The 20,282-nt window shown below is 63.1% G+C and overlaps 1 protein-coding gene across 3 annotated transcripts in view; it reads left to right on the forward strand.

Moving 5' to 3' along the window:
* CACNA1C (calcium voltage-gated channel subunit alpha1 C) overlaps positions 1–20,282 on the forward strand; it is a 360,468-nt gene that overhangs the window by 317,724 nt on the left and 22,462 nt on the right. For all 3 annotated transcript variants that reach the window (XM_072954550.1, XM_072954552.1, XM_072954551.1), the window contains 6 exons: positions 3,446–3,529; positions 3,999–4,082; positions 13,037–13,069; positions 15,419–15,547; positions 17,003–17,068; positions 18,392–18,483. In XM_072954550.1, the coding sequence (XP_072810651.1) occupies positions 3,446–3,529; positions 3,999–4,082; positions 13,037–13,069; positions 15,419–15,547; positions 17,003–17,068; positions 18,392–18,483 (488 nt within the window). The remainder of the gene's footprint in view (positions 1–3,445; positions 3,530–3,998; positions 4,083–13,036; positions 13,070–15,418; positions 15,548–17,002; positions 17,069–18,391; positions 18,484–20,282) is intronic.

The raw sequence follows: 20,282 nt of genomic DNA on the forward strand, positions 1-20,282 counted from the left end.
CTGCACTTGTGTCGTCCCATTTAATTCTCACCGCTACCCCCTGTTCTGGGTGGGGAAACTGAGGCACGGAGAAGGGGGTTACTTGCCCAAGGTTACTCAGCCATTAAGTGCCAGAGGTAGGACTTGAACCCAGACACCCTGCCTCTGGGGATCACGGCCTCAACCATTGCACCACGTCCTTCAACCTGCAATAGCTCCAAGGATGGAGCGAATCAGGGCACAGACAATCCAAAAGGGAGGAAAGTCCAAAATCCCTGTGCATGTGAGATGCACCCGACGACGCCCAGGCAGCGTCTGTCCTTCCCGACAACGATGTGCTGAGGCCGGTTCCAGCTTGGCCCGCATCGTCTCTGCCACGGCAGCCAGTGAGCCGAGGGGCCACGTCCTTGGTAGACGGGATTATTCGCAAGGAGGGAGCAGCTCCCACCGGCCCACGTGGACGCACACGAGACCTCCGGAGGCTGGCGTCCGCGCATCCCGCGGGGTTAAGGATGACGAGGGAGAGGCCTCCAGCCCCGAAACTCCGTCCCCCCGGCTGGTTAGCCCTGCCTGGCTCTGAGGAGCTGGACACTGAGAGGTTTGGTTGGCCACTTCGGAGAGAGCCTCGAGGTCCCTTTCCCTGACCTGGCTCCTCCCCTCCCATATGGGAAAGAAGGGGAGACAGGTATAGCCTGGCTCCAGGTCAGACTGATTTCTTAAGAGGAAAAGTGTATGATTTTTCCCTGCTGTCCTTCCTCCATCACACCCCTCGAAACCATTATCACCAGTGGGTTCCAGCACACGAGGAGATGGGCAGAGACAGGTGTGTGTGTGTGTGAGAGAGAGAGAGAGGGGACACTGGGCTCTCGCACTCCAGAGAGTGTAGGAACATCTTCCTCCCAGGCCCCGCCCACTTGGGGACCCGACAACCTGTGACCTACGGGGAGGATGTCAGCTTTTTCTGGGAGAGGGTGTGGACCAGGTGGGAGGAAGGGACTTGGAGGGGAGGGCATGGTCCAGCTGGGAGGACGGACGGGCTCGTGGGACAGAGGGGCAGGAAGGGGGTGGACGGGTCAGGGGGAGCTGCCCCTTAAAGGGACCCTGTCAGCCCCGCCCTGTTTGGCCACGTGTAAACCTCCTCCAGCCGGGCCCACGGAGGCCCTGGCCCTGGGCCCGCAAGCCGCGTCCCACTGTCAGGGAGCTCAGCCAGACGCCTCCAGCGGCACAGCCTGCGTGGGGCACGGTGAGGCCTGGGCCTCTTCCCAGCTGCAGGGCCAGCCAGCCCGACAGAGGCCGGCCCTGGAGGGTGGGGAGGCAGCGGTCCCAGAGGAGCTGGCTGTCTTGTTTCTCGTGCACAGAGGAGCCCGAGGGCAGGGGACCAGAAAAGCAGGGTGGGGCTGCAGCGTCCCTCGAGGTCCGGCTCCTCCCTGGGCTCGCCGGCTAGCTAACCTCTGTGTCTGTCCTGCCCCTTCCTCCCTGCCTTCCCCGCAGCCACGTCGCAGACCGAGGCCAACTCAACATCTATTTCAGGGCTTTGGTGGGCGAACAAAGTCCAACGCCGCCTCCTCCCTGGAGCACCGAGACCCACCGTCCTCTCTCTCCCGCCCCCAGACCCAAATAACGTTCCATTACCGCGTTTTCTAGGCTGTGCTGAGCGCTCCTGGACTCCACTCCGGCTCCTGTTTCTCTCCTTTCTCTTCCTTGGCCCACGGCCTTCCCTTCCGAAATAGCTCTACCCACAAAGGCGGCATTCCTACGGCGAGGCAGCCCCCCAGAGTTCTCCATGCCCTGGCTTTAAAACACGTGCATGTTGTAGTTCATTTGAGGTCTTCACTCTCTGCCCCCATCCCGCCCTCAGAATCAGCACCCCGTGTGCCCTGTGGTGCGGAGGGAGGACCTCGGAGGGGGCCAGATGTTTCCCGCTCACAGCCCGTGACCTGACTGGGAGAGCGGGCTCCCTCAGCCGCAAAGGCTCTGGGATGTTCAGAGAAGCACTCTGGAAGCCAGCAGGAAGCCATGATTTCAAGTGACCCTCCCTCACCTCAGCCCCGCCCTGGCCAACCTCTGCTCCCCTGTCTGGCTACCTGGAGTCTCCATGGCAGGGTTTCTCCTTTCTCTTGGCAGAAATTCCTGGGAGCTGAGTCCCCTGTCCCTGTGACCTGGCCTCCCACACTAGGCTACAGCACCAGGACCATGTCTCGTGACCCCTCTAAGGGGGCCGGGCTGGGAGACCTGGGGGAACACGGGCTCCCGAGAGCCAGAAATTAAAAAGCAGGGCTGGGGAGAGACCCTGAGTGCTTTGTCACCCCCCCCCCGCCAACCTCAGAATTCCTCCTCCTGGGAGCCCAGCCCTGTCTTGCCCGCTCTGCAGAATATTCCTCGAAAAGCCGAAGGGGCAAATGTCCTTTCTTAAAGAAGACAAATGCTCCGGGGCTGGGTGCCCGCCGGCCACCCACAGGGAGTGTGGAGGCCTGGCTCCTGGGGCCCCTGCACCAAGTGTGCGTCCATGTGGTCACAGCGCAGGGCTCTCTGACCCCTGCACACAGTCCACACCCAGGAACCCGCCCCTCCCCCCGCAGGGAGTCCACCCGCCCAGGACTCCGGGAACCCTCGTGGGAATGGGACAATTGGTCAACCAGTAGTCCAAGCACTTCAGACAGCCTTCCAAAATACTCATCTGTTCCCTGCCCCAAATAGGGTGTAAAATAAACCAAGTCTGCGTGGGCAGAATAAAGGGGTGGAATCAGAACCCTGGTGCCAGGATCCCTCCTCCACACCCTTCCTGGGCTGCCTGTCGCCGAGACCCCCACCCAGCCCGCAGGAAGGCTGTGAGAACTCATTCTCTTGGGTGGCATTTCAGCAGGACCCTGAGTCAGCGTGGTGGTGCTGGGGGAGGACCTGGGGGAGGGGCTTCCGACACTGTCTAGGGTCACCTCCCACGTTACCAGGCCTTAGGACTGGCCTGACCTCTGCCTCCTTTCCGTCAGGAAAGCCCTTGCCAGGAAGCGTGGGGCACACTGGGGCTGGGTGCCCGTCCAGGCTCAGGCGTGGCCCTGATGCCCTCTGCATCGAGTCCACCTGGTCGTAGACACTGTGCTAATGACCTGCCCCCCTAATTATTGTGGGCGTCACGTGAGTCACCCCTGAGCACAGGGGGCCTGGCCACCCTCCGAGACCACCCCTCTAAGCACCACGCCCTGTGTTCCCTCCCTCCCTCCTGACGGAGATGCTGGAGGACACGGTGGTCCAGCCCCGTGAAGCAGGAAGGGCCACTCGCAGGAGGGCGGCGAGGGGGATGGGTCTGGAGGGAGGGTCTGGACGGCAGGGCCGGGTTGGACGGCTCCCCTCCTGCTTGGAGCTCCAGCGGCCGCGGCGGCGCCTGACGGCGGTTCTTTGGTGCAGAGCTCTGTTCCTGTCCCTCTAACGCTGCTTTTCAATCCCCGCCCTGCCACCCCTCCCTGTGCAGGGTTACTTTAGTGACCCCTGGAATGTCTTTGACTTCCTCATCGTAATTGGCAGCGTAATTGACGTCATTCTCAGTGAGACGAATGTGAGTATGACTCTGCCCAGGACCCTCCTCTCCGCCTCCTCTGTGACCCCCCTCTCTTTTCCTCCTTTGGTTTATGTTTTGGTTTCCTGTTTTACCCCCTCCAGTCATGCTTCCTCTCGAACCTGCGCCGTCCTAGGGAAAAGTGAGCCCCCCGTCCCTGGTCTGCCCACCGTGGGGCCGGGCCAGGGCGTGGCCGGGGCCCCTCCTCCAGGGCGCCCGCCCGTGGCCCCCACTAACCCAGCTTTTGTCAGGCCTCCACCAGCGCCAGGTGCCCAGGTCTGTGCCTCCAGGGCTGTGAGCGGTAAGAAGGAGTCCAGTACGCCCACATAACCTCTTTCTTTTCTCATTTTTTTCTCTCCTCTCCTTTCTTTCATGCTTTTTTTTTTTTTCATTTCCCTCCTCCTCTTGTTTTGTTTCTCTCCGTTGTCGGTCCTCCTCCGCTCCCCACCCCGGCTCCTCGCCCATGCAGCACTATTTCTGTGATGCATGGAACACGTTTGACGCCTTGATTGTTGTGGGTAGCATTGTTGATATAGCGATCACCGAGGTAAACGTAAGTACCGGCGTCCCCCGCGACGCCGTGCCTGCTCCGCCGCTCGCTGCCCCCGCTTTCTCTGCCCCCCTCCCGGCTCCTGACCTCCACCGAGTTACTCTTGTTTGTTTACATTGGTTTAAAGAAGTTATTTTCTTGTTGCTTTATTTTGAATTTTTTTATTTTATGTTTTTACCTTTTGGAACGAGCTAGGACCCTCTCCTTTTGAGTTTTGACTGCTGCATCCTTTTCTCTCCCCCTTTACGATCTGCCTGGCATGACTCACCCTGTATAGGAGGACGCAGCCCTGGGACCCTGGAGGAAGACGCTGGAGGGGCATTTACAGCTCCTGGGCAGATGCTGGGGCGGGGGCCCAGCCCTTCCCACCACCTCCATCCCCAGCAGGAGGCCTCACACGCTCAGTCCGGGTACTGACACTGAAGGGCCGCTGCCACCTGGCCCCTCCTCCGTGGAGGCCCCAGAGCGGGTGATGGGGTGGCCTCCCAAGGGCCTTTCCAGGCTGTCCCCACTCCCACCTGTACCTGCCCAGAGAAGCAGCCTCGCCCCTGCCTGGCCCTCCTGTCCCCAGCTCTCGCCACCCTGCCCCGGCTCCTGGCCTCAGGCAGAGCCCCATCCCCGCTCCGAGGCCTCCTGCACCGGCCTGGGAGCCGCCTCCTCCTATACAGCCCCTCCCAGCCCTGCACTCGACTCTGTTACCTGGCATGTTAACCCTTCTCTCTTTACCTGTAGGCAAACCCTCTCGCGGTTGGTCCTTAACATGTGTTGTTGAGTTTTTTGCCATTATTTTTCTTGGTTAAGAGACTTGGTGATGTTTGCACACTCTGATGCGCTGAACCGTTGAATAACAGATCTGAGGCGTTTGTTCACAGCTGCCCCGACCCCCGCCATCTCCCCAGCGTCCTCACCCACCCCTCCCCCTCCACCTGTATTTTGCTGTCGATTGATTAGTTGAACGGATGGTATTTTCTCCCTTGATTCCCCTGATCAGAAGCCCCGTCTGCTCCCCTCCAGCAGACGGACACTGGGAGGAGGCTCCCCGTCCCAGCTCACCCTGTAGCTCAGATCCGATTGCCCCTGCCTCCAGGTTGTCTCTGTCTTGCAGAGTGTGTGTGTGTGTGTGTGTGTGTGTGTGTGTATGCACTCTCCCTTGACCTCTCAGTAAATCATCAGAGCACAAAAAAAAACAAGCTTCGGCCTCGTGCTCCGTGCCTCCCCGCCCTCACCCTACTCCGCCGCGCGCCGTGTGGCTGCACGAGCCCCAGGCTGTTTCCCAGGCACCGTCAGGCCCCTGAGCTACACGCACGTATCCTTCCGGCCTGAGGAGCACCCGCGAGAGAGGCAGGGCTGGGCAGGGGTGAGCCCCACGTCCAGGGGGAGCGCAGCGAGGGTCCCCAAGAGCATCAACGCCAGAGAGATGACGGCAGGGAGGTGGAGGAGGGTGACAGCGGCTGCTCCCCGGGGTGGGGGGCCTCTCAGTCGGGGGGCCTTCGGGGCTCTCACTGTCGGCCAGGCCCGTGCCATCACTCAACCTGCTGTTTACTTGCAAACTGTCTTTAAAGAAGAACCAAGACAAGGAAACAGTTTCTAGAGGATGAAGTTTCTACCCCAGAACGTGGCTGTTGGTGGTGGGGGTGCAGGACAAGAGAAGCCCGGGGACTCGCCTCGCAGACCCCGTTTGTACAGCGGCTTCTGTTCAGCTCGCCTGGGCTGAATCTGGCTCACCTGGCCCCTAATTACCCTGTGAGTTGCACAGACCAGAATTCTCACCCCGTTTGCCGACGCCGCAGGTGAGGCTGGGGTGGCAGTGCCTCTCCCCGCCTCCCAGCTGGACCCCTGGCCCCCTGGTGTGGTGCAGCCCCCGCCCTGGGCCGCAGTCCAGCCTCTTCTGTCCCCGACGCCGTCTGACTGACACGTGTCCCGTGTCCCCCTCCCGTGGCTCCCACCGGCCAGGATTTGTTCAGCCCTCGCGTTCGGCAGTTTGTATTTTAAATAACCACAGGAGGCTTCTTAATTTTCCAAACAAAAAGTCACCAGCCCCCTGACGGTTTGAAGCCCCTCCAACTCCTCCGCCCTCCCTCGCCTACGCCAGATGGTCTCCAGTGTCCAGACTAAGGAGATGGAGCAGAGTCGCGCTGACGGGCTGTGTGTGAGAACACGGGGACGGCGAGTGTGACGGAGCGCAGAGGACGTGCCCGGAGACCACCTCCCAGCTCCGCTGGCCCTCCCTCCCGCCCACACAGGCAACGGCTTCTGGACGGAGGGGACACACGTGTCGTCACCCAAGGCAGGAGAGGAGGACAGGCGGACAGGCCTGTGGACGTGCTCGAGGCCTGCTGCCCTCCTCGGTCCAGGGAGCGTGGTGGGCGACCGCGCTGGGGGCCTCCGTGCACAAACACCACGCCAGCTGTAAAGCACCCGAGCAAAGGGCGTTCCTTCCAAACCCCTGCTGGCGACAGTGGAGCAGCTGGTCTCCAGCCAGTCGCACGGCCTTGCCGCTGACGCCCGCAGACGGCCCAGCCCTCGTCCGGGGTGCACCCAGACTCTTAGCTGACGGATCCAACCAGACTGAAGTAAGCCCGCTGACCACTGCCCGGAACTCAGGCTCTACGGGCCTGCCCACAAGGGTGGACGTGGCCCTACGCCCGAGGGCAGCCAGATCGTGCGGACAAGTTGTGTGAGCAGCGGTGCTTCAGCTGAGGCAGGACCCTCCGCCGAGCGGCTCTGCCTTCAGGCCGCCCGCGGCACGGGGGTCTGGACGCTCCCTGGCGCGAGGACGCGGTCAGGCCCAGGGCGCTCCCAGGCCTCCCCGGGCTCTCCAGTCCTACTGTCATCGCAGGGCCTCCTCTCGCAGGCAGCCGCGCCGTCCTGGCCTCAGAGGGAGCCGCGAGGCCTCTTCCCCTGGAACTCCTCACCTCTGATGCTGTCACACCTGCCGAATGCGCCTGCCCTGCAAACGTTCGCCACCTTCAAACACCTTCCCCTGAAACGCCTCCCTTGCTCCTGCCTTTGCCAGGCTCTGGTGCCCCCAGGAAGCGGTCTCCCCAGGGGTCCCCGGAACATAATGTGTTCCTCCAGCACAGTCAGACCCCCGCTCTGTGAGCCGGGCACTGGGACCCATCATGGAGGGGACAAGCCCGTCCTGGAGCGCCAGCCGGCAAACTCGGGCAGGGGGACGGCCCGACAGGAGCACAGACAACAGGGAGGTCCTGCCGCCAGGGAAGAGCCGCTGAGCTCTTCGGGGAAATGCAGTCGAGTAGGGGGAGTCGGAGCAGCTGGGAGCAGAGCTGGCGGGTGCTGAGCATCTGTGAAGGTGACTTTGAACAAAGCAGAGGCGTGGAGGAAGGGAGGCGTTGCCCTGGAAGACACCCCGGGAGGAGCTTCGGGGGGACGAGCAGGGCAGAGGGGAGATGGGGGACCAGGGAGGGCACCCGACTTGGGCCTTAACCTGAGCAGGAAGGGGAGACACCGGCCTTTTCAGAAGAGGTGCCCCATGACCAGGGGACCACTTTGCCGTCCACTTGAGTCAAGGGCGGAAGCAGCGACACCCCGTGGAAGGGGAACACGGTCCTCCGGGTGGGAGGGCGGGCGCTGCTGCAGAAGTGGTGGAAACGGTCAGGTTCCCAGCCTGCAGTGACAGGAGGCCTGACAGCGCCTCCCGACAGACTGGACGTGGGCTCGTGAGAAGTGTGCGCGGGGTGCCGTGGGGTTCGGCCGAGAGGCAGGAGGACGGAGTTCATGTCAGCTGCGGGGGGGGCACGTTTGTGTGAGGAGGTCTGGGCGCAGGTGGGCGTGTCTACCTGATGGTCCGGGGGGGACGTCTGAGGTCGGGGGAGCCCTGTTTGGGCAGCTGGGCCCTCCCTTGTTCCCGGCTGAGCAAGATGCCGGGGAGGTTTGCAGAGGGCATCTGAGCCGAGGGACCTCGGGCGTTCCCTGAGCTCGTGGGGGAGGTGGGAGCGCTGGTCTCAGCGGGCTCAGACCCGCCAGCGAGGCCCCAGAAAGCGTCCACTCTTCCCCGAGAGCCGTCTGCTTTGTTTGTCCGTTTCCTTGAGTCTCTGTCTTGCTGTCTCCTTTTCTCCGACCTTCAGGCTCACTTGTGCCCCCCGTCTCCCCCCCCCATGTGGAGTGGTTCTCTGATGCTGTTAGCACGCCTGACAAGCTGATTCCATTCATTTATTCTTCATGAGTTTCTTTTGTTTGTTTGTTTGAATGACCGTCCTTCCCAAGTAAGATTGTCCCAAGGAACCACCCTGGCGATTTTGTTATCCATCCTGGCCATCCGTCCCGTTGGGCGCGAGATTCTGGCAGGTCACAGCACCCGGGGGCCACCGGGCTACAGGGGAATCACGTAGTGACTCCTGAGATGGAAGCCGGGCCGCCCACGTCTGAGCTCAGCCACAGGCACGGAGAGAGCCCCCCTGCTCGGCACCTGCCCTCCCGACCACTTCTAGGGACCTTCTGAAGGGACGTTTCACTGGGGTGCCATGACCACAAAGGTTCTCCTTTCTGGCTAGAGCCTCCTTCCGCTTCTGGCTTGAGTTTTGCTTTGGAAGCACAGGTGCATGCTCAGGGCTTCCAACACGGGGGCCTGGGGAGGGACTGCACTCCCACCTTCCAGCTTCGCACCTTTGGGGTGACCTCGCCTGGCCGTCTGCCCTTTTCTGCCCCGTCTCCCCTCTCCTCAACCCCCCTTCCTCATCCAGCTCTCCCCCTCCCTCCTCCTCACCCCTACCTTCCTCGTCCAGCCCTCCTCCTGCACAGACTCAGGTCCCCCTCCCCGTTCATACCAGGCCAACATGGTTAATGAAGAATTTTGCACTTGACCACCCACATCCCCTCATTTGCCCTTAAATCTGAAGGCCAGGGGCCCCGCCCTCTGCTCGAATGTACCCCAGTTGATGTGTACTTATTTAAACCTTGCGTCTCTTGGGCGAGGAAGCACTTCCTGCAACCTTAAAAAACCGTGCCATTTAAAGCAGATTTTACTTTGGTCTCCTTAAAGTCCCTTTCCCGCAGCCATCCCTGGGGCGCTGAGATGCGGCATCTCCCAGCCCCTGCGCAGCAACAGGACGGCACTCCTGTCCCCAGGGCGCCCGTTTCTCCTGCTGGGAAGGAAAGCTTATAGGAAAAGTGCACATGCTGGCTGCCGGCCGTGCTGCCAGGCGTCTCTGGACGCTGCCGACTCGGCCATTCCCAGCTCTCCGCGGGCACCTACCGGTGCTTACCCTCCACCCCAGGTCCGCCAAGGTCTCCCCAGGGCAGCCCCAACGCTCCACCTCCCACGGTACCAGGACGTGCTCACCGCTGGATTCGCCATCCCGTCTTGCAGATCAAATTGAGATGAGCTTAGAGACAGTCAAAGCAGAGAAGCAGAGCTTGGCGGGGGGGGGGGGTCGGGGGGGCGTCGGCTGGACCCAGATCTTCAGGTGATTTGAAATGGAGTTTATATCAGATCCACTCCCTAAGTTCTGGACAAGATTTTTTTTTTTAAAAGAAAGTTTCTGTAGGAGAACAGCCAAGACTCACTCCCGTGACGTTGATCTTGACTCGTGGTTCAGAGGGAGACGGAGTTTCAGCGTCCTGATGTCGCCGCCGCTGTCTCAGGGCAGCCGTGGGGCCGGGCGCCCTAGTCTGTGGAGCTGTGCACCACTCGGCCTTCCCTGGAGGGAGTTGGGGACATCTGCTCCTCAAAGCCAGCGCGTCTAGGAGGCACAGCAGTGGCTTACATTGCTCCAGAGTTCTCTCTGACCTCCTGACCATAGGAGAAGGTCCTGGAAGACAACTCGCTGGGGTATTCCAGCCTCAACGTCCACCTCTCGAGGGCTACCTGGCCCTCCATCCCCAGTGGTCCTAGCCTCCTGGCTACACAAGAAGGACGAGGAGAAGGAGGGGGAAGAAGAGGAGGAGGAGGAAGAGGGGGAAGCGAAGGAGGACGTAGGCCCTTCTTCACGTGGTGAAGAGCTGCTTTCCAACAACTTCAGTTCTCCAGAGAGACCCTGTCGTGTTAACCACTGGGAAATCCCACCGGTTCTCACATCCGTCCTCCTGGGAAGACCCCTCCATCGTGGAGGACCCTCTCCCCGGCTGCCGGTGTCCCCTCCTCCACGAGGTCTGGGGAGGGGACCCCAGTGAAGAGGAGCCGTGAGTAAGTTCTGGAAGCAAAGCCTCTGTCCACCGAGGGGAGGCTTCTCCTCAGGCCCTGAGCTGGGTTCAGGGGGGCAGTTCTGCGGACAATGTCCGCTGGCCGCCCAGAGCCACGCTGGCCTTCGCCGGTTGTACCGCAGGGTGTGCTGCGGCCGTGCGCCCTGTGCGGGAGGAGGGCTGTCCCCACAGCTGCCCGTGGCCCGTCAGCCGGAGCCACCAGCGTGGACTCTGAAAACGCTCCCCGCTGCCTCTCAGAGGCAGAGCAGCCTCGTTCCGTTTCTACCAACTGCATGGACAAATTAGCTGTCCCCACATCCTCAACCCCCTCAAAGTGACCAGGTCCTTAGAAAACAAGGCTGAAAGGGCTGGCAGCACAGAATGGGCTCCACGCTCACCATGTCGGACACGGCGCTGGATCTACCTCCACCAAGCGCCACGATGGGGGCACGGCAACGTCGCTCGCTCGCTGCGGGGGTTGCGGGAGGGTGCCCGCATGCACAAGGGTCCTTACGCCCCTTCCTCCCCAGGAAGACGGCAGGTGAGAAACCGTAAGCTGCTTGGGGGCCCTGGAAGCAGGTCCGAGAAAGGGTCGGTGGTGGACGGCACATGAATTCCCCAGGCTCCCGACTGAGCCTGGATTTGGCTCCGGAGGTAGAACTGACTAATGCTCAGGGGTTCCTCAAACCCCGGTTCTGGGGGTCCCAGAACCGTCTCTGGGCCAAAGGTGCAGCTGCCCTGTCTCCCTCCTAGCTCAGGGGACGCCAAGCAGCAGGCAAGGACGCCAACGATGGACGGCCACCCAGGGTACCTGGGGGTGTCAGCAGACGGGGTTCTCCGAGGGCAGGGCTGTGGGGCGGGCCTCTTCACGTTGGCCCCCTTAGAAATCACGCCAGGTTGCTGTCTGGCTTTTTCTGGTGCTGAGTTACTTCGGGGACCATGGATCTTCCAAGTGTAGCTCCTCACGTAAGAACAGCAAGAGGCTGATGGGCAGCCCTGCACGGGCACCTCTGAACAGGGGGCTCAAGGCCCAAGGAAAAAACCGACCCAGGAGTGTCCAGATTCTCCCAGAGTGAGGCTCTCTGGAGAGCCACTGAGCCCTGGGCTGGGGGACACCGCGCAGGAACCCCAGAGGCCCCCATCCTCCCTCCCGCCACGGCCCGCAGGGCGCCTCCTGGCTCCCTGTCCAATTGAGACATTTAAAAATCCCAAAGGAAGCTTCTGAGTGTTTAAGAAGTAAAATAAAATGAGCAGTTTTCGTTGTTTAATGGCCGGGGGTATATTTAGCTGGGCCAGGTGACCCAGGTGGGTCCTCTAATCACCTCTATCCTGGTCTCATTCAGGATGGGGTTGATCCAGAAGACCTTGGAGCATGTGCCCAGGGCTCATGGCAGTAATGGCAGCGTTGATGGCTTCCAGGGTGGATCTAAGAGGGGTGAGGGACCAAGCCCTTGGGGCCCGCTGCCCTGCACCCCAGCACCGAAGCTGGTGTAGACGCACCTCTGGCCACCCTCAGGCCCCTCCCGGCTGACGCCCCAGAAACCTGGAGCTCCTCACGTGTCTGCGCAGGGCACAAGCACTCACCCAGCCTGGAACTTCCTCGGTGTGCGTGCGTGCGTGTGTGTGTCTCCGTGTTCTATCTCAGCCTGCTAGCCAAACCCCAGAGACCCCACACCCTCCAGGCACGAGGGTCCGCCTGGCAGCTAGTGACCCCCGGGAGGCAGAGACAGATCTAGAACGTATTCCGTAAGTGGCCAGAGAGGTGTCCCGGCCCTCCCCTCGCCTCCCCTGCATCTCCACCATTCCCAAGAGAGGACACCTGCAACCTGCTGCGGGAGAACAGAGGGAGTTGCTGAGAAATCTGTTACCAAGGCGTATTTTCGGTCTGCCGGCAAATGTCTACTGTGCGCATTTCCGTCCTTCAAAACCCCCACGACCTGCTCTCCTTGTTTGTTCCTTGAACACAGAAACACAAGAGCAACCCCCTGAGAGTGGAGGGGAGAGTGAAGTCCTGACCTAGAACGAGTTAGCGCTCGGGGCCGGGGCCATCCGGGGCTGAGCTCTGAGCGGGGCCAGCGGGCAGGGCCGCTTCCCGGGCACATGCTCGGGGCTGCGGGGCGTCCCCCTGCGCCCGGCTCCTCGACGCCTGCCCCCAAGCCGCCCAGCACTCAGGCCCGTGAGAACAGCTTCTCCGGGTGTTAATCATAACATCCTAAATTGTGTGCAGGGCTTTCAAATTTCAAAAACAGTCCACACTTGCTGTCTCGTGCTGTGGCTGGAGCTCTACCCTCCGGGGCTGGGAACCCAGCAGGCCCGGCTCCCCCGGGCCTCAGCGTGGGGACTGGATGCTCCCTCAGGTGGCCTGAGGACCACCTCTGTGGCTCGTCCTCGGTGGTAACTAAACCACTGTCTTCCCCTGAACGTGTCAGAGGGGCCACTGCCAAAAAGACCAGCCCTGGGCGGAGGCCGGGCCCCTCTCCCTGAGCCGGCAAGGCTGGGCCAGTCAGTGCAGGCCGTGCCGGCCCCCAGGGGCTATCTCAGGACACGCGGCTGGTGAAAAGCCAACAAAACCTCCGTCCTCAAAGTGCAGAAGCCCTCATTTGTCATGGCTGTGGGGTAGTTAGTCCGCGGCCAGAGGTGGTCCCGGTAGGGGAAGGCCCCGAAGCCCTGCGGGTGGGAGGCCCGCCGTGCGCAGCCCCTGCCACCTGCTCCGCCTCTCCCGCCACCGTGTTGCTCCTGTGTTTCCCAGACCTCGGGGGCCGGGCGTCTTCGTCGGAGACTCATTACAGCTTATCTCTGTCTGCCTTTCTTTAAAGCCAGCTGAACATACCCAATGCTCTCCCTTTATGGTAAGACCGGGCTCCAAACCACGCTCTCGGCTTGTGACCGCCTCTGACACCCCACTCGCACCCGACCCAGCCCAGCTCCCCGTGCATGCCGCCCCGGGTCCGCCTGTGCCTTGCCTGCCTGGTCTGTGAGCTGTCGGTGCTGGTGTGACTCTTCCATCCCTGAGCTTTCCTGTGGGGGGCGATTCACTGTGACCTTGACTGTCTGGTGAGCCGCGGGAGAGAACCGGACCGAGGGCCCCTTCCTGTTAAACGTCCTGAGGGTGCCGTCTCCAGCCTTAATCTGAGTGGGGTTTGCACAGGGCACCCCAGGCGCCTTGGTGAGGCCTCGGGGAAAGAGGGGCTGGGAGGGCAGTGCCCCCCATCGCCCGGCACCTGTGGCTGCTGGCTGTGAGCTCGAGTTCACGGCCCCAGTAGGAGGTTCGGCTGGGTTCCCTACTGAGTGTTGGCTTTCCCATCACTCGGCAGGGCTACCTGTGAGGTGCTTTAAAAGTAGGCCACAACCGCTTCCCTGCAGCAGGTTGTGTGGCTGGTGGCCACGCCCGCCACCGGAGTCCGGGACTCACCCGCTGTGGCTAAGGTGATGGAGCGGCGACTGCTGTGACTTTGCGGTCTCCTTGGAGCAGCCGTCTCGAAACGGCTGCCTCTACACATTTCCGAAGTGGGCCACGTGCGGGTTTTCAGAAGGACCAGAGAGGGGGTGAAGTCCCTGCGCCCCGGAAGTCCGGGGGGCGGTGGGCAGCGCTTCCTGAGGAAGCCCACCCTGGGCTCTGCTGCCCCCACCCTGGTCACTGATCACTGGAGCTTTAGCAGCTGCAGCGGCCGGGACGGCCCTGAACCCAGGCCGGAGCTCAGACTGCAAGCTCAGTCTTTGCTTTTTATGTCAGAGGCAGGTGCCCCTGTGGCACCAGCTTCCCAGCGCTGGGTGCGCAGCTGAGCTTCCCCATGTGAGCCGTTTCTTCTTCCTTCCCCCTCCCCGAGCTCGGTGGGACTGGCAGCCTAGTTAGAAAGCCCGAGCGCCCCCACCCACTCTGCACCCTCCTCTGGGGGAGCACAGCCTCCTCCTAGGAGAGAAAACAGGATTTCAAGTAGGTACACAGGTGACAGAAGCACAGAGATGAAGGGCATCAAAGACTTCCAGACACACAGGCAGGTTGGCCGGGCGGGGGGACCGCTGTGGGCTCCCTCCCCAGCCCCCGCGGTCCCTCGGCCTGGTTTCTGTGGCCCCCCCAGGGCAGAGCCAGAGGTGCTGGCTGTGGGCTCCCAGTTCTGATCAGGAGAGTGGAGAGGCTGCTGGAGCCCTGGACACGGGGTTGGAACCAAGGCCGTGGGATTTTCGTGGGTGTTGTCAGGGTGGATCTGACCTGGTTAGACATCCAGCGAGGGGAGCGGGGAACTGAGGACCCAGAGACGCTCCCTCGCGGGGGCTGCGGCAGGACAGTAACAGGAAGCCCAGAGGTCCGTTCTCTCCCGGGGCCCGTGGGGCTGGGGTGCTGCGCCAGCGCTGGGGAGCTGGCCCGCCCCGGGGGCCCCACCCGCCGCTCTCTGGCCGGTGTGGGCAGGAGGGTCGGGGGTCCGTCCGTGCTGACTGTCCTCAGATCTGGAGGCAGAGGGCGGTGGGGCCGCCTGTCCTGCCCCTGAGCCCTGCCCGGGTGCACGCCAGCCCCGGCTCCCCCAGGCCCGGCAGCCCCGGCCCCGTGCCCCCTCTGCTGGCCCCGGCCTCGAGTGCACCCCTCTTGGCCCGCCCCTGGCCTCCCTCCAGGGCCCCACCGGGGGGACCACCTGCCCAGAGCAGGCCCCTCGATCCTGTCACACCGAGACCGGACTTGTCACCCTGCCTGTGCCCCCACCCCTCCCAGTCTTGCAGCCTGAGGCTCCGGGGCAGAGGGGGAGGTGGGGGGAGGTGACACAGAATCCCAGTGGCTCCAGGGCGAGACCCCTCCGTGGGCAGCCCACCCCGCCCCCCAGGACCCCCGGTGCCGCCACTCCTCAGGGATGGAGGCCAAGCCGGCCCAGCCCCCTCGCAGGGGGCCAGTGCCACTCAGGATGCAGGACCCTCGGCCAAGCCGGGCAGGAGGAAGGCCGGGGGCTCCGGGGCGGCGCTCAGCCTAGATTTCACAGCCTGGGGGTTCCTTAGGGAATCCTCTGTTTCTCCACCCAGGGGGTGAGACTAGGAGGGTGGGCATGGGGCTCAGGGCCTGGGCACAGCCGGGCTCCGCCTGGGGCTGGACCGCCGCAGGCGGCCCAGGGAGTGGGAGTGCCGGTGACCCGCCGGGCCGCGTGGCTGGGCAGGCCCTCCCCGCGGGCCCCTCTGCTGTGTTAACTGCCACCTCCTGTTGCCAACGGCCCCAGAACGCGGAGGAGAACTCCCGCATCTCCATCACCTTCTTCCGCCTCTTCCGGGTCATGCGCCTGGTCAAACTGCTGAGCCGCGGGGAGGGCATCCGGACCCTGCTGTGGACCTTCATCAAGTCCTTCCAGGTAGCCCCCGCCCCCCCACCCGGGAGAGGGCCCCGCACGCCCCCAGAGCCAAGGGGAGGTGGAGAAGGTTCTGCCTTCTCTCTCTTGTGTGTTTTCTTCAAGAATTTCCCTCCCCAAGGGGCTTTGTGGTGGGAGAGGCCTGAGAGTGGGCGGAGGCGGTCTGACCGCTGCCTTCGGCCTAGGAGCACTGCGGCAGGGTCTGCCCACGGCCTTAGTCAGACCCCGGGCCTCGGGGAGAGGCAGTCCCCTACGTGGGCGTGGGCTGCCAACTGCAGGATTAATTCTCTCCCCCCGGCAGTCGTTTTCCTTCTGTAGAAGAAGAATGACGCTGCCCGGCGTCTCTGGGGAGAGTTATGCAAGCGGGAGTTAAAAGAGGCAGGCCGCTGGGTCATGGGAATTTTCTGAGGGCAGTGGTGCGCGGACCCTGGCCCGAGGCTGCTGCTCAGGGACGAGGATGGGTGGGTCCTGATCCAAACGGGCTGCAGGCAGAGGAAGGGGCTCTGCTGGGAGGGCTCACGTGCTCCCGGCAGCCCCCCAGGGCAGCCCCCAGCCTCCGCCCTCTTCGCAGCACCCCTTCCACCCGGCCAGGCCAGGGGTCTTCCCAGTAACGGGCTCGCTCCCCACCTGCCCCGTCCCTGGGGATCTGAGGAGTCTGATGGGGGTGGGCCCGGGTCCCACAGCCGGGGGTGACTGTACAGACCCCATGTACTCACCCACCCCCGACATTCTCTGGGCTCAGAAGGGGCCCGGAACGCCCACCAGGCAGGGCGCACGCCCGGTCCCGTGACGCCACCTAGTGGTGTGCGGGCTGGGTGCACAGCCGCTGTGAGCCCTCGAGGCCTCCCCCAGGCTGAGCGGCTGAGTGAATAAAACGCCGGGGACCAGCAGCAGGCAGGGCACTGCCCGGAGCGTTTAGTGAGCTGTAAACCCCGAATCGCCACAAACCCTCTGAGGTCATCACTCTTCTTCCCAGTTTCCAGATGAGGCGACCGGGGCTCAGAGAGGTTAGGCACGTGGCCAAGCTCCCACAGCGAGGAGGTGGCAGAAACGGGACTGAGCCCAGGCTCTCGCTGTTGTTACATTTCCCTTACTAACGCCTTTATCACACCCGGTGGGACAGCTTAAAGCTGTGTAGGGGGAGGGAAAGCCTGGTGTGTGTCCCCCGAGCCCCCAGCCCAGCCACACGAGGACAGGTGTGCGGCGGGAGTGACGTATTGAGGAATGTGACCCCACACCCACTTTCCTGGGCCCATCCCACTGCTTCTCAGGTGCTTGAAACCCAGGTGAGGCGAGGGGTCAGCACCAGGGCTCAGCCTTCGCCCTGGTGCCCAGATCGCCTGTGGGGCTCCCGGAACGGCCCCCAGCCAGGCAGCAGCTGTGGCTGGGGGACGCGCTCCGGGGTGGGGGTGTGGCCAGCCCGCTCCGCCCGGCCTCACAGTGTCTGTGCCCTTCCAGGCCCTGCCCTACGTGGCCCTCCTGATCGTGATGCTCTTCTTCATCTACGCCGTCATCGGGATGCAGGTAGGACCCGCCGCGCCCCCACTCCTCCTCCTTCCTCCTCCCAGGCCCAGCCCACACCCTCCTCCCCGCACCTCCACAAGCTCCTTCTGGCGCCAGAAGGTCGCAGGAGTCGGAGCGTCCCCTGTGGACCCTGCCAAGGCCAAGCTCAGAGGCCTTCCCCCTTCGCCCTGGCCTGGGTTCTGCTCTGGATGGGGCAGGACTCCCCCAAGTCACACAAAGGGCCTGAGGAGGGCCAGGCCCCTTTCAGGAGACAGCGGGAAGCGCGTGTCAGACGGCACCACCTTCCCAGGTCTGACGGCCCGAGACCCACCGGACCAGTGGCATTCAGGAGACCTAAAGACGGTGGAGGGGGGGGTGCAGCCCTCCCAGTCGAACGGGCCCCCTGCACCCGGCCCTGCCCCACACCTAGTCTGCAGCCGCCCAGGCTGGCGGGGCTCAGCGCAGCGCCCCGCCCGGGGGAGGCTCCTGCCCGCGGCAGCAGCGCCTCAGCTCGCTTCCTCCACTTGCTGGTCACAGGACCCCAAGGTTCACAGGGTTCACCCTTTTCAGATGAGAGAGCAGCCTGGCCCCCGACCAAGGGTGGCCATTCCTGAGATAATCGTAGCTTTAAACGGCCAGAAAAAACACAAAAGGAGGCCTCTGAGGTCAAGGACGACTTGAGCTTCCGCCCCCCCCCCCCCGACTCCATGGACGGAACTTGGGAGAGTGCTTGGGTGCACAGAGCTGAACGCCTCCAGCGGAGCCTGGAGCTCACACGCAGGGCTGGGCTCTGAAAGCTCCGGAGTGGGGCCCGGCTTTCTCACCGCAGAAAGGGGGTCCCCATGGTGACTGTGGGGTGGCGGCTGGGTGAGCACCCCCATCTCGGGGACGAGACCACAGTGCACATCGGGTCACCACCGCGCTGCGCACTTTAAATACGTGCAGTTATCCTTGTTAATTAGTCCTCAATAAAGCTTTTTGAAAAAGAAGACAAGAAAAATATTCTCAAGAATCTGCAATCAGAAACAAAAGAGAAAAAGGAAAGAAAGAAAAAAGAAAGAGGAAGGCCAGCGAGGCCTCTGTCCTCGCAGAAACAGAGCTGAGGCCTTGGCTCTCAGCCCCGCTCCCGGGGGGTGAAGGGCACGCGTCTGCTGCTGCCTGTGCAGTGTGGAGGCCGGGCTTCGGGGCTGGACGGGGGTCAGGCGCCTCCCCCGTGAGGCCCTCCAGGTGGAGCTTGTGGGCCAGCCTGTCCAAGGTCAGCTGTGAGCCCTGAAGAGCCCGTGGAACGCCGGGTGGGACAGGACCCCTCCGTCCACACTCACCGAGCCCGTCCCCTCCCCCCAGGTGTTTGGGAAAATCGCCCTGAACGACACGACGGAGATCAACCGGAACAACAACTTCCAGACCTTCCCCCAGGCCGTGCTGCTGCTCTTCAGGTGGGTCTGCGCGGCAGGTGCACAGGGGCAGGTGCGCGGGGGCAGGTGCGAGGGGGCAGGTGCGCGGGGCACCTGTGGGGGGCGGGGCAGGGTGACGTGGTGGCTGCCCTCACTGCTGTTACCACGACTGGACAGGCGCACCCGCCGGTGACATGGGACATCAGCTGGGGATGCGAAGTCACACTCTGAAGCGCCCCCTGGTTGGAGGCCAAGCCCGTCCAGAGCCGGCCCGCAGCGCCCTCGCTCTGTGACCTTGAGTGACCTTGAGCGAGACTCAGCTTCCTCCCGCAAGCCGCTCGGGCTCCAGAGTTGGTGTGCTGGCCGTCTCGGGGGTCCAGTCTCCCACACTCAGTGCCCCTCGTCTGGGCCAGCACGAGCCCCGCCTCCTGGGAGCCACCCCGCAGCTGTCGCTGCGTCTCCCCGCATCGGGGCCTCAGTCACCCCTGCTCATCGCAGCCTGGGACGCTGGGCCCCGTCTGGGGTTCCTCCGCTCCCGGACCACATCACTTCTCGAGTCCGTTCTCACACGTGAGGTCCACAGCCTGTGCCACCGGCAGAGGCAGTGAGCCCTGGCCCCTCCGTGGGGGCCTTTCCAGAAGGCCCGGGGGCCGTCCCCGTCAGCTCACCCCCTTCACCGTGTCCTGCAGAGTCCTGTCCCCACATCCGCGCCCAAGTGTCGCAGTTGCTCAAACGTATTAACTCGCGCTTGAACGTCAGCCTGACAGCACGCCTCCCTCAGACCGCGGCCGTGAGAACACGGGGGCTGCTGTGAGCCCCAGCTCAGCAACAGCACCTAGGCCTGAGCTGCGCTTAAATGCGGGATTGGACACAGTTACGCAGCGGAGCTCCGGGTCTCCCCCTCCTTTGCAAAAGTCCTCGGTGGCAGGAGACAGTCTGTGAACGAATGAGGAAGGACGAAACCCCGAAGTGTGCTGCCGGCCAGCCAGCCACGCGAGGGGCCCTAAGTGAGAGCGGGCGGGTGGGGTCCAGCGGGAGAAGGCCCGAGTCGGGGAAACACATGCCCACGCAGGGTGCCGCGGAGGGCGCGGTCCCCGGGGCTTCCCCGAGCTCAGGACCCGCGGGACGAGGCGCCAGGGGCCTGGGGCGACGACCGGGCTGCTTGCTCGGGGACCACATTTGGAGAGCATTTGCCTACGATGCCCACAGGCTGAGAGCGGAGCCCTGGCATCACAGCCCAGGGCCTTGGGTCTGAGAGGCAGAGCAGGGCCCCGGGGAGCCCGCCCTCCGAGAGAGGCGACCCCTCGGTCGCACGACTTGGCTTTCTCCCCTGGTCCCCAGAGAGGCTCCTGCAACGAGAGCTTGATCCACAGAGATGTGGGCCGGGCTCTGCACCTCCCCAGAGTGTCGCGGAACAACCAGCGTCAAGGAAGAAAGACGCGCAACTACAGGTGAGCGAACACGCGGACGCGCAGAGAATACAGAGGCCCCAGATATCTGGAGATAAATACAGTTTGTGTCTTTAGAGGAATTTCAGAGCATGAGACGTCTGTCAGCCTGAAAAGGAGCAGGAGGAGAAGAGGTCGTTGTGAACGAGAGCAAGTCAGAGAGGACGCAGGCAGACACACTGCTGAGACGGTTTGAAGTGGATGCAGCTGAAGAGGGGAGTCACGATCTGAAAGACCGAGGCAGGGGCTGTGTCCTTACACGGCAAAAGAGACAAAGGTTGAAAATATGAGAGTTGACACGTGGATGGAGGTCAGAGCCAGGAAGCCCCATCTTCATGACACAGACTCAGACAGAACGAGCCAGAGGCGTGGAGAGAAGGGACCACAGACCAG

Source organism: Vicugna pacos, chromosome 34 (assembly GCF_048564905.1).
Source record: "Vicugna pacos chromosome 34, VicPac4, whole genome shotgun sequence".
Lineage (NCBI taxonomy): Eukaryota > Metazoa > Chordata > Mammalia > Artiodactyla > Camelidae > Vicugna > Vicugna pacos.